Consider the following 19,061-nt stretch of genomic DNA (forward strand, 5'->3'; position numbering starts at 1 on the left):
TATACATTGGCATAAGACACTAACGACGCGCTTTAGTATGTATAATGTCGTTTGAAATTTAAATTTTTTTTATATTTTGTTTGAATATTTTGAAATCGTAAAACTCACCTCCATAGTTAGGTCTTACTCTTTTGTCGTAACTAACACTAAATGAATCGAGAATAGCGGATATGTTAACATCACCCAACATGCTGCCGCCACCAGTCCTATAAGAAAAGAAAAAGTATTTGTTTGGTTATATTAATAGGCCAAAATGTTGTTGTTTCAAACAACTCAAAATAAATATGGTTTAACGCCTTTTGAACAGAGAGCGAAAATACCATACCACTAAATTTTATCCGAACTGACAAAAAAACTACATTTTCACAACTCTTTATTATCAACTTCAAAAAAGTCTCTTTTTGAGCAGATACAAAGATCTTAACCGTTAATCCAATTTGTCATACACTTTTTGTAAGCCTCAGCTAGATTGGTCTTCAGTGTTTTCAGCGAATTTTGGTTTTTTCGGTTTCGGCTCGTTTGTCGAGCGCCATTCGTTTCTTGGACAGTTAAAATATCTAGCCACTCTATCAGTTATGATACGAGTGATGAATGTAGGATCTTCAGCTGCCTTTTCAAGCATCGCCTTTGCGACTTTTAAACGACGTCGTTTTTTTTTTTTTTGAAAAAGATTCGGATCTCTTGATACGAGTCTAATATTGATATGCTTCATACCCAAAATAATAAACAAAATGTGTTGTGTTGATCCATAAGAAATTTGAAGCTCATATGCTATCTTTCTGATGTCAATCTGATGCTTTTCGAGTACTTTATTTATAACTTTTGCGATGTTATTGCATTATTGGAGGCGGATGGACTCGCTTGTGGTAGGTTTTCGATGACTCCACGACCTTCACTTAATACCGTGCGCCACTCAAATGCTTTGTAATAAAGTAGACTCTTTAAAACACTTTCCACTATTTCGTAGCCGTGATTCCATAGGAAAGACAAAATTCCAAGCAAATTCGTTGTTCAGTTTTATTTCCATGGTAAATGTTGCCAGACAAACTTTTCGTGTCGTAAACAAACAGCTGCCACTTACACAGTAATTGACATATGGATATCAAATTTCACTCGTACAATAAAAACGGTTATACTGCCTAGGAAATAAAATGTATCATTTGCGCGCACAGTTTGAATGGATCAGTTCGAGAAAAATTTTATCAGATGCATGCCATTTAATTCACTTGTTTGACTTCTAATTTGAATTTCATTAAGGTACATTGCACTAAACACTAAATTTAGAAACCACAAAGTGGCATTTTTAAAAGTTCTTTACCACAAAAACGCTTTCGCAAAAGCATCTAACTCATTAATGCTTATCAGTTCAAACACTCATTTCATTTATTGCATTTTTCCCAATTAAAAAGTTTTGCTTTCAAGCCTTTCATCGCCACCGCTCAAACACGCATACATTAACATGCTCACACACACATGTTTTATGTGTATGTATGTTTAAAGACAAGCAAGCAAGTAGAATGGGATAAGATAGACAAAACTTCAACAGCAAATAAAAAGTTCATTAGCGCATTACTCATACGCAGTGTGGTACGCAAAAAGACTTTGCAGCGCATACTTGAAAGCACAAAAGTTTTACACTTTAAACGCCAACAAATTGTAACAAGGCAGAAACAAAAACAAACACAAAAACAAAGCAACGCATAGCCTTTAAAGAAGTACAAAAAATTCACAATTGGCAACAAAGTGGCAAGAATGTTGAAAACCAAAAAGTGACAACAACAACAAAGCAACCGAAATCTGGCTACCACGACAGAAGACACATGAGAAGCTGTGCACTGGAATTGTGCAAAACTGAAAGTAAAATGCAAACGCAGATAAAAACTTTTAAATGAAATTTTGTTTGAAAAACAAAAGAAGAACATTTCACAAGGACTCTCAATGCAGACGCACACAGCTATGACGTATATATAGCATTTTTTTTTTTTTTTTTTTTTTTTTTTTTTTTTTATAGTAGGGGGAAGCATCAAAAGCCGAAGTGCGGAACTTTAATCCGCTAAACCTAACCTACTCCCATCTTATATCTCTCCCACGGAACCACCGGATTAAGTATTACTTCATGGGAGAGAAAAGGACATTTAAGTCTCCTCTACGGCACGGACTGACTGACTCCTAATCTGTTGCAAGTATCTCAGTTTTGTCATAATTTGAGCTGCCGCTTCGCTGACAGCTTTCCATTTTTCAGAACACTGACACATATGTGTTGTCAGAGTTTCCACCGTTACACTACCGCCGAGAGTAGATTTTAACTTTTCCCTAATATTTAAAAAGCGGGGGCACCGAAAAAATACGTGTTCAGAGTCTTCTATGCACTCTGTACACGTCGGACAATACGGGCTAACATCATGATTTATTTGGAATAGATACTTTCTGAAGCATCCGTGCCCACTCAGTATTTGGGTAAGGTGGAAATTCAGGTCCCCATGTCGTCTGTCTATCCACGAATGAATGTCCGGAATCAGTCTATGAGTCCATCGTCCTTTAGATGAGGTTTGCCACCGTTGCTGCCACATTGTTAGGCTCTTGGTTCTCTCCTCTTTTTTTACTCCTGAAGACAACGCTGACAGCTGGTACAGTCGCGCGAATTCGTCCCCCTGGATGTCAATAGGCGGCATGCTGGCTAGTACTTCAGCAGCATCACTTGATATCGTTCGGAAAGCACTTATTACTCGGATTGCAGAAAGCCTATGTACTGCGCTTATTTGTCTAGCATATGATTTTATGTCTAGCGCTTGTATCCATATTGGTGCTGCATACAATATTACTGAACTCATTGCTTTTGATATTAAAAACCGCCGGCTGGAGCGCACGCAGCCTCTATTGGCCATCATTCTAGATAGCGCATTATACATTTTGTTTGCTTTGCCGGAAGTATACACCAGGTGTTCTTTAAATTTTAATTTGGAGTCTAGTATTACTCCCAGATACTTCAGCTGCGGCTGTGAAGTAATCTCGCACCCCCCTATGGTGAGTGATAACCTTTCTTCCACCTTCCTTGTGCTTATGAGCAAGACTTCCGTTTTCTGCTCAGCCAGCTCTAAGCTCATGGTAGCAAACCATTGGCGCAGACCGTTTATGCAATCGTTGCATTTGAGCCTGAGGTCATCTAGGTGTTTAGCCACTGCTACCACTATGAGATCATCCGCATACGCTATTGTTTTCACGCTTTTTGGTTGATGTATTCTTAGTACCCCGTCGTACATCAAGTTCCATAGTAGAGGACCTAAGACCGAGCCTTGCGGTACTCCACTCGAGATAGCGTAGCTCTGGGTGCCCTCGTCAGAGTCGAATAACAATATGCGATTTTTAAGATAGCTCATTATAATATTTACAAGATATTGGGGAGCGCGTATTTCGTATAGAGCTTTGATTATATTTGCCCACTTTGCGGAGTTGAACGCATTCTTCACGTCCAGTGTAACTAGCGCGCAATACTTTTTTGTGCCACCTTTCCATCTTTTGCCACTTACTGCACATTTCGCAGTATCAACGACCTCTCTTAGTGCGTCAATAGCGGACCTCTTTTTTATAAAGCCGTATTGTCTTTCTGATAATCCGCCGGCTTTTTGGATTGCTAACTCCAAGCGGTTTCTTACAATGCTTTCGTACACTTTACCAATCGTGTCGAGCATGCACAATGGTCGATAAGATGAAGGTTCGTCCGGTGGCTTTTTAGGTTTTGGAAGTAGAACCAAATGCTGCACCTTCCACGGGTCGGGAAACACGCCTTCCAATATACACGCATTGTACATTTTAGCGAACAAACTGGGTCTCAGAGTCATGGCTTCTTTTAGGGCTCTATTTGGTATACCGTCTATTCCAGGCGCTTTGGAGTTTTTAATTTTTTTCGCGATAGCCAATATTTCTTCTTCTGTGACTAATAGAGGGGGCTCTGTAACCTCGTTTCGCATAGTATAGGAAGTGGTCTCGTGTGTTGGAAATAATGCGTCGACGATTTTCCTCATAAATGATGCGTTCTTAGGTTGCTGCGACATATTTTTAAATTTTGACATACATACTTTGTACGCGGTTCCCCAGGGGTCTATGTTTGCTTCTTCACAGAGCTTTTCGAAACAGCCTTTTTTGCTACGCGTGATTGCTGACTTCAGGAGTTTTTTTTTGTGTTTAAATGCCTCTCTGAGGCGATTTTCATTCTCGCCTCCCTGGTTGCGCTGTAAGCGACGTCTAGCTGAGTGACAGAGCTTCCTCAGCGTGGCGATTTCTTCGTTCCACCAGTATACTGGTTTTCGCTTGTTGTTGTATCTCGTCCTGCGCATAGTTGCGTCGCATGCTGCAACTAGTTCCTTTTGCACAGCGGATACCAAGTGGGCGGCGTCGTCGCCTGGTGCCTTTGCTGCCCTCCAGACGCTTTCGAAAACGTCAGGATCGAACTCCTTTTGTCGCCAACCTCGTTTTCGAGAGGTGTTTCTACTGAGGGGTTCCCTTTCTCTTGGGAACAAAACTTCAGCAATTATGGCCATGTGGTCACTATTTGTGTAAATGTCTGACACCACCCACTTAATGTGCCTGCTAAGCGCGTCGTTAGCAAACATTAGGTCTATTACGGAACCTTTATTGCCCTTTTGATAGGTATTTTGCGTGCCACTGTTTATTATTGTAAGGTTCGTTTGGCTCAAGAATTCTAGTATAAGACGTCCACGATGATTCGTGCGTCTGCTACCCCAAGAAGTAGACCATGCATTAAAATCTCCCGCTATTATTATCGGAGATTTGCTTCTCGTCTCTAGAGACAGCTCAAGGAGAAAGTCTTCGAATTCATTTACTGACGCGCTTGGACGAGCATAGCAGCTTACAACATATATTCCCTGTATATTCGCCCATGTGAAGCCGTTTTGGGCTCGTTTGGAGCACGATGTGAAAGCTTGTCCTTTGCATGACCATATTGCTGCCTTGCCACTTATATCTTTAATCCAAGTGCTTTCCGAACGCTGAGTATATTGCTCGCTTAGCAGAGCGACATCTATGTTATGTTCTAGCACCGTCTGTTTTAGCAGGTCTTGTGCTGCAGCACAATGGTTAAGATTTAATTGTAATATCTTCATTTTTCCTTTAAGTTTTTCATCTCTAGATACTTCGGACAGGCCGTGCTCAAGACAGAGTGTTTCTCTTTACAAAGCATACAGCTTGGGGCATTAGTGCATACTTTTGCGACGTGTCCTGAGGTTCCGCAGCGTGTACAGAGGGAAGACCTGTCAATGGGGTTGCGACATTTATGGGCTATATGCCCCACTTCGAAACACCTAAAGCAGCGAGTGATAGATGAGTATTCACGGAGGCGACAGATAGACCACCCGATCTTTACTTTTCCTTGCTTAAGTACGGTCTTGGCATCTTCGGCACGCAGGCATATAAGGGCTATTTGTGTGCCGCTTCGGGTTTTTCGCATACTTTTGACATTCTCTTTCGCTAGATTTTGAATCCCACACTCCTTTTTTAATGCGTCGCATATTTCTTCGGGTGTGGTTATCTCGTCTAGGTCTTTGCACATAATGGTAACATTATGTGTTTTTGGCTGTATTACCGCCATCTCACCAATTACTCCTTCTAGGGCACTCTCGAACATGTCGGCTCTCTTGTCTGCTTGGTTTTTTAATTCTATTAGCAGATCTCCTTTGAGGGTTTTTCTAATGTACCTTACGTTAGAGCCCAATTCCTCAAGGCCGCTATCACATTTAATTTTCCTTAGAATATCCGCATACGACGCTCCTTCTTTCTTTTTTAGAATAATAGCGTCTGGTTTCGATCTGATTCTGTCGATCGGCTTCCTCTTTTTTACCACGTCCACCCATTTCTCGCCTGCGGGCTTATCTCCTGAGCTGTCTTTCTGCATTACTTTTGTAACCTCACTATATAAAGCCTGCGCTTTATCATCTCCGTTTTTAGGCTTTTTTGTTGGTGGTAAATAGCCTGATACCTCCCGAAGTCTTTTTGGGGTGTTTCTATCTTTATGAATAGAAGATACTTGCGACGCTTTCTCTACCATAACTCTTTTCTCTCGATTCTCTTGTTTTTCAGCTTCGTCATAGAGGCATGTTATGCTGCTTACAAGGTCGCGCATAGCTTGATTTATGTGTCTCTGACCAGACATCATACTTTCAAGTTCCTTTATTTTTTTGCCCAATTTGCTTAAAATATTGGCAGGTTCACTATTCTGCTCTTGCTCAATTTTGCCGCTTTCGATCGTTTGGGCGGCATTTTCACAAATTTTTGTTGGTCCAGCAGCGGTGGATTCCTCATTTTTCCCTTTTGGAGGTGTTCTCAAAATTTTAGAATTCCTCCGAAAAGGATTCTCTGGTGTACATCCCACTCTATTTTCAGAGGCCATACCTCTGCTAGAGAATAATTGGGAACACCTGTCAGTGGGTATGTTCAGTCCTTCGTCCTAAAAAACCTTACTTGTCTTTTTTGTAGTATATATAGCATACATTTGTATGTATGTATATAGGACTAAATGCTTGTATGCGCAAGCAGCGCTGTAGACCTGTCCAGGCATACAATGTACGGCCAAACAACGGTGTCACAATTTAGAATCCAAAATTAGAGAGCGGCAGAGAGATTGTGGTGGAGAGGCTTGCAAAAGTTCGTAGCAACAAAAAAGCCTTGATTAAATTGAGGGCAAGCCAGGCGGCCAGTATTATGCGCGCACTGTGTTCGTGCACGAGGTTAAATGCCAATGCAAAGGACAAAACAGATGAGAAAGCAAAACCAAAAACAACACCAAAAACAAAAAACAAATGCAAATATAAGCAAACTTAGAGCGAATAAAAGCGCCGAAATTTTTTGCAGCAAAACAAAAACGACAAAGTTGTCAAGGCGCAAATAAATGCCAAAGAGCAAGCATAAAAAGAATACTAAATTAACAGCTGCAACTGAGCAATATTTCTCGGTGTAGTGGCAGCAAAGAAATTTCGTGTCAGGAACTCCCTAGCACCGTTTCTGCGCACCTACCAACGCCTTTTATGCTGGTCGTTTTTCGTTAGTTACATACTTCAAAGGCTAACAACGTTAGACATGCACAATCATTAAGGTGTTGGAAAGATGAGCGAGAAGGAACTTCTCTACTAGCCGCTTGTGCACGGCTGGCAATGTAAGCGAATGGCAAAAGCTTTCACTAACAAATTGTAGCTTTTGCAACAGTAGAGCGCATGCATATATAAATATGCATGTGAAATACAAATTTCGAGCAGCAAGCGTAAAAATACGAAGAGAAGAGAGCGTAGGTTTTTTATGCAACGAAGAGTGTTGCAGGACAGCGCGGTTTATCTCTTTGGGTAACTTTTTGCAAGACAATGTGGTATATGTATATATTGTAATAAATACATATATATATTTAAAGCTCTGTCAGAAAAACACAGGAGCAACTATGTTTCTCACAATTCTCACAAAGTTGCGTGCTATGGGTAAATTAAGAACGATGTGAAAACAGTTTGTTCTCTCACCTTAAGTGTTTGCATACGAATACACGCCCAGTTCACTTGGTTCAAACGAGTTCAATCTTACTTTGATTGAGAGCAACTATTTATTGTTGGTTTTCTTTTTTTTTCACTCTCAATATCTAATTACTTAATTAATAACATATAGGTATGTGCTAAATAAAATATATTTGTATATTGATATGTTTTAAAAACAACAAAAACGCAGAAAAAATAGCGAATTTAGGAAAAGCAAATTAATCTGGAAATTTTGTACACTTCTTTTCTTGATAACAAAATTTACTCACATATCCAGCATTGTTGTTGTTATTTACAGATTTCATCTGGTTTACCACTTCTATTTTTTGGTAGCCGTTCAAAAGCGACATAAAACTTTGAATGTGCCATATCAATACGAATTTTAAATTAGAGGCAAAGTACGTCCTTACATGCTAAGAAAATCTTAGTTGACTTAAAAAAAATCAATAAATAACAAGTAAGGAAGCTACAGCGGCAAATTTTGACAGTGGCACCTCTAAAGCCCTCTGTCCCTTCCAAATGTCTTAATTTTTAACTCAAGTTACGGCTTGCAAAGATGAACGGACGAACGGACGGACGGACAGACTGACATCCGAATTTCAACTCGTTTCGTCATCGTAATCATTTATATATATTTTATATATATATATAAACTTATCTCGATTAGGTTTTGGGCGATACAAACAACCGTCAAATGAACAATACTATTATACTTTATAGCAATATGTTGCAAGAGTATAAAAATGTTTCTTTGTCAAAAAGTTCTTATTGCTAACTTGATTGTGGGCGTAATGCTCATCGGTATGTCGAAAAAACAAACACGAGAAGGTAAAATACTACCTGCACAACATCGCTCGGCAGATATATAAACAAGTATAAATTAATACAATATAAACAAATATATTCATATATATATATATATATATCTCGATTGATGTATATATTAAATTAATATATATTTTTTGTTTTCATTTCGATTTTTTATAAGCAAATAACTGTTGAACTTTTCCCGAAAACGTAGAAAAAGTTATTCTAAGACCGCCATTTTTTTAATTAAAACAAAAAACTTCGATCAGGCAATAGATCATTTACTAATGAAATATTTCGTCTTATTATTCAAAATAGTTGTGATCGGATATGAAATACCGATTATAACATTATTTCAATATTGTGATGCCATTCTTGAAGTAACTTTGATGGCAACTTTTTCATTGTAGCTAAATTTTCGGTCCAGCAATAAGTACGCGATGAAAAGTCTAAGTCTAGACTACCCACAGGGTATGGCCAATTAAAAAAAAATTCGAAAAAAGATTACGAGTCTTATTTTTTTTCATATTAACCCTTTGACAGTGATTTCCATGTTATAATGTTTCTTAAACACTCTTCAATAGCCGTAGTAAAATAATTTGATTTTATTACGATTAAAAAGCTCTGAACACTAGTCATTATCATCAACTTGTTGCTATTTTTGATCTAGCTTTAGCTCTTCCAAATATTCATAAGCTCAAACAAAATCTTGGATAGTCTATTGAGCTATCGGCTCGACTTCACTTTATACTCATTTAAAATCGATTTGCATATTTTTTTGAGATTTGACTTTATTCATCGTCTTGTATGCTCTTGTGGCTGCACAAAACCACCTACAACTGGTTATTTCGCCAGATAGAGAACCGGTTAACATCCAGCATAGTGAAGCTACAGAGTCAACAAAGAATTTTCTCTGCATAAGGTAAAGTTTCATTAGCACACGAAATTCCATTCAATCTAATTTTAAATTCCTAAACTTGCGTCACTTAAGACCTCACGATGTCTCACGAACCAATTGTCCCACAGCTGTGAAGTTTATACACGTGTACCATATTCGATATTTTCAATTATATCCAACCAAAACATTGTGCTCAACAGAACAAGGTTTACCCCGATTTCGTATACTTTAATAATCAAAGATGGTTACAGCTTTTATTATACAGTTGAGAGCTATTTAGAACAAAAGTGCTGTAAATAAAATGAAAATTGGGCTGACATTAATAGCTAGTATAAGACGAAAATTGTGAACGAAAAAAAAAAATGTTGTTCGTATGAAATTCGGGTATGCACTTCAAGGCTCTCAAATGACCAACACAATTCGTGCTACTTGTAAATTCAGTTATGTTTTATTAAAAGCGGGCAAGAGTGGCGGAGGCAAATGACAGTTACACGACAGTTGCTCGAAAATCGCTTTTACAATTGCGAAAGTGTTGTTCACCGTTATTGTTGTACTTGCATAAAATGTTTTATCTTCGTTTTGTAGCACAAACTACATTTTGATGACAGTTTTCTTTTTTGTTACTGCCCAGAACACGTTTGGCGTTGACAAACAACTGACAAACAGCAGAGAAGTGTCACTTCAGTTACCCGCCAGGTTGCCTGACTATCAGCCAGCCCGAGCCCCAGGCGAAAGCAATGGGTGGGCGTCCAATGCACAGCAGGCAAGTGCTTGATTTGTTTTGATTGGTAATGCATGTGTACATGGAGGCGGCACGGGAACTGCAAGTGAATACACTCACAACGCTGCTTGCTTATGTTAGATGTGCTGTGGTGCTGACGCTCAAGAAGCTGACAAGTGGCAACACCATCAACAATCGAGATAATGTTGAAGCATTGTTATAATGTTCCTGTTCGCTGGTTCCTTGGTTTTATGTGTGTGCATGTGTACATTACTGTAGGTGGGCGTACCAAAGTGAATGCAATGGACATATGTCAAAGTATATTGTAGAAGATTTTGCTTTCTTTGAGCCAAATTAAATATTTAATTCAAAATTAATAAAATAATTAGTTTTAGTAACATTTAAAGCTTGAAGTATAAAAGGTTAAGTGCTGTCTAGGATTATCAAAAAATCGAGAATAATGTTAACGTCAGAATATCAGCCAATTCGATCAAATTCTCTTTATGGCCATCCGAAATCATTTTCTGATATCTTTTGGTTTTTGACCGCTTTCATCGTCTTCTGTGTCTATGATTCTAAAGAAACAGTATTCTATTCAATATTTTTGCCTTAACGTATAGGCTATATATTTATTCTAAAACATATACTCAATTATTAATTCTGAAAAGAAATCTCGTTAGTATGCCTTTATACACTATGAAAATCAACAACAACCATGCTCACTCACCGTATAACGGTTATGCTAAAAACTAATGTGCCATAAGCAAAATTATTCACAACCAAGAACCTGCTTTATAGAAGCAGGTGCAAAAATTGCACAATGAACGTTGCACCGCCCAACTTAAGGTGAATTCGTGTATCTCAAGATTTCAACCAAATTTGGTGTGTGGGATTATCCAAATATTCCATTATTGAAATCCAATGTGTATTACGAAAATCCCGTATATAACTTTACCTTGGGAGGGTGGAGAATGTTCGGTTACACCAAACAAAGCTCTTCCTTACTTGTTCTTTTTATTAAAAATATTTTTGAAACTAAAAAATGCTTGATAGATAAGAACCTGTACAAACTTTAAGATCAATATCTTAAAAACTGAGGGATAAGTTCACGTATATAAGGTATGTTCAAAAAAAAAGGGAATTTTAGTTTTTGAAAAGAAATATTTATTCATTTGTCTAGCTTAATATTGTCGCCTTCAAAATAAAACCACTAGATATTATGCACTTTTGCCAGCACTTCTTTCAATCGTCGAAACACCTCTCAAACTCGATTTTTGGGACAGCTTAAGTCCTTTCAGAAATGCGCGTTTAATGTCATCAATGCTTGTAAAACGATAACATGAAACCAAATAGTTTCTTTCTTCAAATACATTTTTCTAATTTCTGTATACAAAAATATTCGAAATTCTATAAATTCAGCGAAAAACAAAGGAATTTAGCTCTGCTGAACGCTGTTACTTAACAATTTTTACGGCAGTGGTAACAAAAAGCAGAAAAGCAAGCAAAAAGCAATACCAATTTGACCATTTGCTAGGTGCAAAAAATATTTACGCTTTGTGCCAAATTTTTCCGTGTAATAAAATTTGTCTGGTCACATATTATCGCTTGCACTAACAGCCGTAGCCAACTTTCCTACGTTTTGATAAGTGTTAAGCTGTACTAAATGTATGGCTGCTATTTTTTGGCAAGCAATGTATTTGATAGCCACCACTTACGCCATCCGCTGGTCAAAAATTTCTCCGGCCCAATTTTTATTTATGCTTGAAGCAAAATATTGTCCAACTTAATGGAACCATTAACTTACTTTTTATGTATGAATGGTTGTAATGAAACATTTGCGCAGTTATATAGGAATTTTATGTAGGTATTTATTTGAAATTAATTTAATGTAATACAGTTAAAGCGGGGAAATCTGACCTAAAAGTGAAAGCGCTAGCAAAAACATTAATGCTCAAATTACATATATGGTAAGCGAAATGTTTTCATTAACATTGACAATAATTCACTTTGACGGCTTTGACAAATTCATAGAATATGTAAATATTTGTCAGTAAAATCAGCAGCGATGTATGTAAAAGCTCTCTGTAATATTTGAAGGAGCAATCGCATTATGCAGAACCACAACGCCCACTTGACATTCGGCAAAGACAGCGTTGAAAGCAAGCGCAAACACATCAATTCAAATACATAAAGACATAGATCCACAAACGCATACATATATACACATAAACAAACATATAGATGCTGATATATATCACTTTAGTGTAGATCTGTATGTTACGATATACACACCTACTAATGGCCAGCTTATAACTGCGATAAATACATACAAGTATGTACATATCGTATGTATATCTGTGCAAGCAAATAAGCTTAGGCATTCAGCCACAGCTTAATTCTACAAATCTATTTATAAATATAACGGAGAGGACATACGAGGTCGGTTCGATAAGTATTTAGCCTCTCAACTCTAATTGCGCCAAATATAAAAAGAAAGATATCGGTCGGTTATTCGAGAGTTGCTTTCGAAAAGAATTTCGCGCAGTAAAATCGAAGCGCACTTGGATACTGTTTACGGTGGCCTTGCGCGAGACTTCTAAGATAAAATATCGCGTGATTGAAATACTGCATGAAATACTGGATGTAAAATCTGATCTACAAGTATGATGTATACTTTGCAGACCTCCTGAAAACCAAATTTTCAGACGGATTGAAAAAGTTAGTGCATCGATGGGTATCGAGCTAATCGACCTTTTGCCAATTTGTTTTGATTTAACTTTTCTGTCATAAGTATATCACGGACCGCCCTCGATTGGAACATTTATGATAATTGTGAACACTGTTTCTGGCTCTGTGATCAATAGTCGAAAATATCCAAAATTGCAAGCAGTCAAAGTGGTTGGGTGAGAAAACTATTCACAAATCGTTGGAAAAGAGTATACTCAAACATCTTAAACTTTCTGGGGAATAAAAGAATATGGATTTTGAAATTTGTATATATCGTGTTGAATGAGAGCGATACTAAATCGTGCAATTAAAATATATTCCAAGCAAAGACTCATTTGCATGAACTCATATGCAGTTACAAGCGTGTATATACTTACGTGCGCATAACTTCGATTATATTTAGAATAACAAACTTTATGGCTGTTCAGTCGTCGAAGTATAAAAGTATATGTGTTGTAGATGAAGGCATACTTGTTTGCGCTTGTGCTGCATAAATTATAGTATTCGCATAATTCTTGTTTCACTCAATCGCAATCTTAACTCAGAGCCCAAAACTAAAACTGCAGCACTCAATATACCATAGAAACATGTATATATGCAGATATGTTCACTTGTATGGACTATGGTAGTCAAAATCAGTTTCAATGGAAGTACGCGCGCGTTCATTTGCATAAAGTACACTTCAGTACACACTTCTGTACGCATTTATCTACCATACAAGTAATGTGAATATGTACAAAGCGAGTGCATATACATAAATACATACCATAAATATGTTGTGTAAGTGCACTTAAGTATGGGTACTATCAAAACATGCAAAACAAAACTTATTCTTGCCAACATGCAAACACACACACTTATATATATGTGTGTGTGTGTCACGCGGTAAAGTGATTTCAGCTTCGATCCCAGTTCGTGCTCACCAACCCAACTTATATACAATATATGCACGTATATATATAGTATGTATATACATAAGCAAGAAAACGTGCTTTCTCATATTTTAACTCTGTTGGCCCAACTAATGCATGTGTGGGGCAAACAGTAAAGATTTTCAATCGAACAAACAATCTTCAACGTCAATTTAACCCCATTCATTTCTCTTCCACCCTCCTTTTCTCGATACGCATGGTACCAGATTTTGCTTTATAAATTACTTGCACGGCTGTTTTGTTTTATTGCTTACGCCAAGCAAATGTTTATGTGTGTAAGTGCGTGCACGTACGTGAGTAAGTAAATGCAAAGCCAATAAAAAAAAGGTGCACGGTGGCGTATGAGTGATTTTTGTTCTTTTCATAGCAAAAAGCACAATGAAATGAACAGTTGGTGTGGAAAATGCCCTCAATGTGTGTGTACATAACGAACAAAAACTTATTGGCACTTTGCATTTGCCTAGAAATAATGATAATTATGTAAGTTTAAAGGAGTTTTTGCGCTAACCAAGTGATAGAGGCGAAAGCATTTATTTGACTTGCATTTGTTCACTAAAAATGATAAAAGTAATAATATATTAGTGAAATTATATAATTATATAAGAAGAAAGGGTAAACGTTTTGCAAAGAAATTATGGAAATTAATGGATTTTTTTCGTCATGTACTTACATGTTCATTAACAAACTATTAATTCATTAATTCAAAAAACTTTACTATCAACATTCCACAATATATCGCATTATGCATAAGTATAATTGTATATTCTTTTTGATAGAAGATTTCTGTATCTAGCATGATCTTTCAGTCAGGAGAGATACTTTTAAGGCCATGATATATATGTATAATAGAAAGTTCTGGTAAAATTTGTGTGTTTTCAGTAAATAACGGTAATTTTAAAATTTCGCAGATTTGGAGAGTCCGACGGCCAAATTTTGTTTTTTACATTGATATATATGCCCCTGAAGTACGAAAAATTGTTCAGCTGTATTCATTGCTTATTTACATTTACTTGAAGATCTTATATAATTTATAAATACGGAGTCATTATAAAAATCGGACGTTTACACTACAATAAATTATTTTTTGAAGAGGGTTACCAGTTATCCAAAAAAATGTTTATCAATTAATTTGACTAAATTAGTCATGCTTCTTAACCTATTTACACATACAAGTACTTAAATATTATCAATATTGGAAATATTTTCGAGAATGATTCCCAAAGATGCCGTTCAATGGTATCGACAGGTATTTGAGAAAAAATTTCAATAAAATTAATAATAACACATATAATTTTTAGATATTTTTAGTTTAGGAATTAAGATTGAGTAACTTTCCAATTTTTGCATTCATCTTCTTCTTCTTCGCGATAGCCGGCCGCTACTATAATTTAGAAAAAAAAACCAAATAACTTAAATAATTTGTCGTCCGACGCGAAGGGATCTACATAATACATAATTCAGTTCTGGGTTTAAGGAAGCACACAAGTAAATAGAGAGTAAGCTGTTGGTGCTTCTAAACGACAAGTTAATTTTTATTCTTTATGATAAAAATATTTTTCATGCCCCAGTTTTTTTCACAAAAATACAAGTATTTTTCGCTCAATTTTACTGTTTTGTTTGAAATGCTTTAAGAGCGCGTTTTTTAGTTTTTTAAAATATATTTATTATATGACTAAGATATGGGCGTACTTTTCACTCAATTTTCCTGATTTTCATTACGTATCAACAAAATTATTATAACCTATCCGGAATTTTGCTAAGGTACAATAAAATTTGGTTGATATTATATTGAATTTGATACCGATACTAAACAGCGCTTTTTAACATTTTATAGCTTAAATATATTTCAAAGTTCTTCACGTCAGCGTCATTGAAAAGTTATCATATTAATAAACCTATCTACCGTACTATTCCCTAGAAATTCATCATAACTCATTAAATGATTATGTTTCCACCTTGACTTTTCGGTGTCATAGCTACTCTCCTATATGCCAACGATTGCAAATATCCAAAATATTCTTAGATTATTCGCTATACAGTTACCAAAAGCCTTCCAAATCCTTGACCTGAATGCCTCCAAATATTGCATTTGAAAATACTGCTACTTAGTACCAAAGAATATGGGAAAATGGTACCCAAGTTGCTGGCTCTTCCGCTCAAAGAAATATTCCTATCGAAATAAATAGCACACTTGATTCTCAATGACAGCTCGCAGCAGCCGTCAAGTTGCAACTTCAATTTTTCAATCATACTTGAAATGGAATAACAATTTGTGCTCAAAGACACTCAGCTCTGGCGAAGACGTGAGCACAACCATTGGAGCATGACCGCAGCTGTGGTGGTAAAGCACATAGGGTTAAGGTACATTAGCAAGCAAGCAATTGACATTATCGATATTGCCGTAGATTAAAGCTGAATTGCGACATAGTTTAAGGCTTGGGAAAAATTGAGAAGAAATGGTAGTAGGATATATACTCAAACATTGGTTAAGGGCGGAATGATATCTGAAGATAATTATGATAGATATTTCAAATGGCAAGCATTAGATAGTCGTATAAAAAAGAAAAGAAGTATTGCAATTGTGGGCTGGATGAAAAAGAACTGGTGGTATAAAGCAGAAAATAAAAAACCTATAAACAAATTTATGTAATTTATCAAAATGTTTTAGGTCAGTTATATGATTCTTCAATAATTTTAACAATCAATAAACACTTTTAACGATAACTTTAGTCAAGTTTTACTTTACAATTATGATCAGAAATATTATATATATTAAAGCATATCTGCTATTAAAGCCATCTTTTGCAACTTAAAAAATTAAACCACTAAACGAAATTAAAGATTTAGCTTAAAGCAAATATCTGATAGGTACGCTTCACTTAAAGAAATTTAATAGAAACCGTAGCAACATAATCATTTTCTTCTTATGCGAAAGATTTCGGATATGGTGTAACGCGACAGAGTTTTAGTTTTCGGTCTATTTGGTCTGGGATTTGCAATGCGTATGGCTGCTTACATTATATTCAATATACGAGAAAATACATAAAACAAGTTTATAGTTTTGAGAAGCTTAAAGACGCCTATTCAAATTTAAAATCATAAAGTTTGGTTGATTTGAACTAGTTTGTCCCATCCTTTTTAAATTACCAGATTCCTATACGGTCAATGCACACGTTAATATTAGCCAATTCAAAGGGTATAAAAATTTGTTCATCAACTTATAAAAATCCAGCGTTTTATATATTTGAGAATATTCTCTAAAAATTTTAAGTTGATCCGGAGCAAAATTTCGGAAATATGAGTATATTTTTTTAATTTAGCTCGTCACCCAAAACTTTAAAAGCGTGTTTCTTGAAACGCTGTTTGCATAGTCGGTGAGGAAAATTTTTCTAAAACGAACCGACTGACTTGAAATTTCATCCGACCGTCTTATATATATTTGTTAAATAATAGTTGAAGAAAAAGTATTTCTGATAACAATTTTGATTTGTTAAGCCATTTCGAAGGGTAAAATGTGTTACGAAAAACGCCAATTTGTCAAAAATCAAAATTTTTACTAGTCCTTCGATCATTACCTGTGTCCAATTGTCATAATATTACTATTGGTTTTTTTTATATAATTTTAGATCTTAGATAATTTTATGCAGAAAAATCTTCCTCATAGTCAGACACTTTGTTTGGAGTCTTGAGATCAACTAGGGGATCAAGGGAATCAAAAATGTTTCAAAATGAATATGATAATTAAAATACATTCACTCATTTATAAGATAAATACCTTTAAATCACAAATAACGCAAATCTTTCAGAATTACAATTGGATATATTTAAAGAATAATAATTAATTAGTTGGAAAACCTGAGTTAATTTTTTTTTAATTTCATACCCTATATAGTGTGTTACTATTGCGCGTAAGGCCTTATTGAATTCGGTCGAAAATAAGAATCGTCAAACAAAAAGCACTGTTTTTTTTTTTAATTTGGAAACAACGTACATTGTACAAACACATGTTCCTTCTATTCTTTACGAAAATGAAAAGTACAAATGTTTGTATAGACTGGGAAACCACAGAATTCTAATATTATGAAGTATGCAAGAAAAATTTAACAAGTATGGTTTTCATAAGTACATCAGATTTGTACGAAGTGAGCTTCTGCAAATTTCATTAATTTATTTGGACTACGCAATAAAATAATTTATCGGTATGAAAATCATTTATTTAGAACAGATTTCTAAGCCTACAACTCACAGCTGCAGTATAGTTATTGTTAGTAAAAGAACAGCTTAGTAAAAAGAAATGCATTATTTTTTTAATAGATGGCTTTAGTAATATGTATCTCGCCTTGTATAAATGTAATCGGGCTACCCTATAGAGCGTTATAAAGATATAATTTGGTACTAAACAAACTTGTCAGAAAGTTCTTTCATAGCTTGACTAAATATCGTTTGAGCACGCGTCAAAAATGGATACCGCAAAGGTAAAATACGCCATATTCAACCTTTTTTGCTTGATAAAAGCAAAAAGACATCGAAATAAAGCCTTAACACTGCCGATTTTTACCCCACACACCAATATTTGTCTTATTTATATGTTTACCATAACCTTGTACATGTCAGAGATATTCTTTTCACATGACACATCCCTGTGCGATGTGACGAAGTAGTCTGCGGCCTTTCCGTGCCAATATGTAGTGTGCATGTAACGAGAAATAAATATATAACCGAATTGCGGATGTCCTTTTGTAACACGCGATCGCGTAATCCGGTAAAGATAAATGTTTGCTACTTTATTTTGCGCCATGTGCCCTCCAGTGCAATTTTATTAGCCTTATTTCGATTACAGAGAGTTTTTTAAGAGGCCTGCATTGGCAGTGTCAGTGACAATTACTGACCTGCCAAAGGAAACACAGAACACATAACAGCAACAGCATGTGACACACTTTACAAGTATTTCCTTTTTTGGCACTCAAGCAGAACGCCAGTTACACAGGCTAACACAAAAAATAACATAAGAAAGAGTAGTGAAGAAAAGGACTTCGTGCTGTCGTGCGAACATGCAAATGTAAAATTTAATTGCGTGTACTTCCATTGCAGTAGAGCTTTTTCTTGTTGCTTTTTGCTCATTGCCACTGCCGCTGAAACCCATTGGAATAAGACGTTTTTTTTTTTTTAATTATACTGAGGAGGTTATATAATTTTCCATATATGGATGTATGCTTCTTTAAGTAAATTATTTATGTTTAAATATTAAATTATTAAGAAATTATTACGCAAGTATTAATATTAAAAAAGAAGCTACTTCAACCACATTTCGAAACACTAAATTAACGTATTCATGTCTATAAATTATATAAATTATCAAAATCCTTACCATAAAATCTCACCTCTGCTCTTCTGCAGCACTCATAAATTTTCAGGCATTTAAATATTTATTTTTAATACCGAAAGAA

General features: G+C 35.8%; 1 protein-coding gene across 6 annotated transcripts in view; it reads right to left on the minus strand.

Annotated features, from left to right (window-relative positions):
* Positions 1 to 19,061, minus strand: part of Rdl (Resistant to dieldrin) — a 96,082-nt gene that overhangs the window by 62,072 nt on the left and 14,949 nt on the right. For all 6 annotated transcript variants that reach the window (XR_004976471.2, XM_036362488.2, XM_070110889.1 and 3 more), the window contains one exon: positions 109 to 206. Coding sequence is in view for 5 of the 6 variants with exons in the window: in XM_036362488.2 (XP_036218381.1) it covers positions 109 to 206 (98 nt within the window). In the remaining variant the exon portion in view is untranslated. The remainder of the gene's footprint in view (positions 1 to 108; positions 207 to 19,061) is intronic.

Source organism: Bactrocera oleae, chromosome 6 (assembly GCF_042242935.1).
Source record: "Bactrocera oleae isolate idBacOlea1 chromosome 6, idBacOlea1, whole genome shotgun sequence".
Classification (NCBI taxonomy): Eukaryota; Metazoa; Arthropoda; class Insecta; order Diptera; family Tephritidae; genus Bactrocera; species Bactrocera oleae.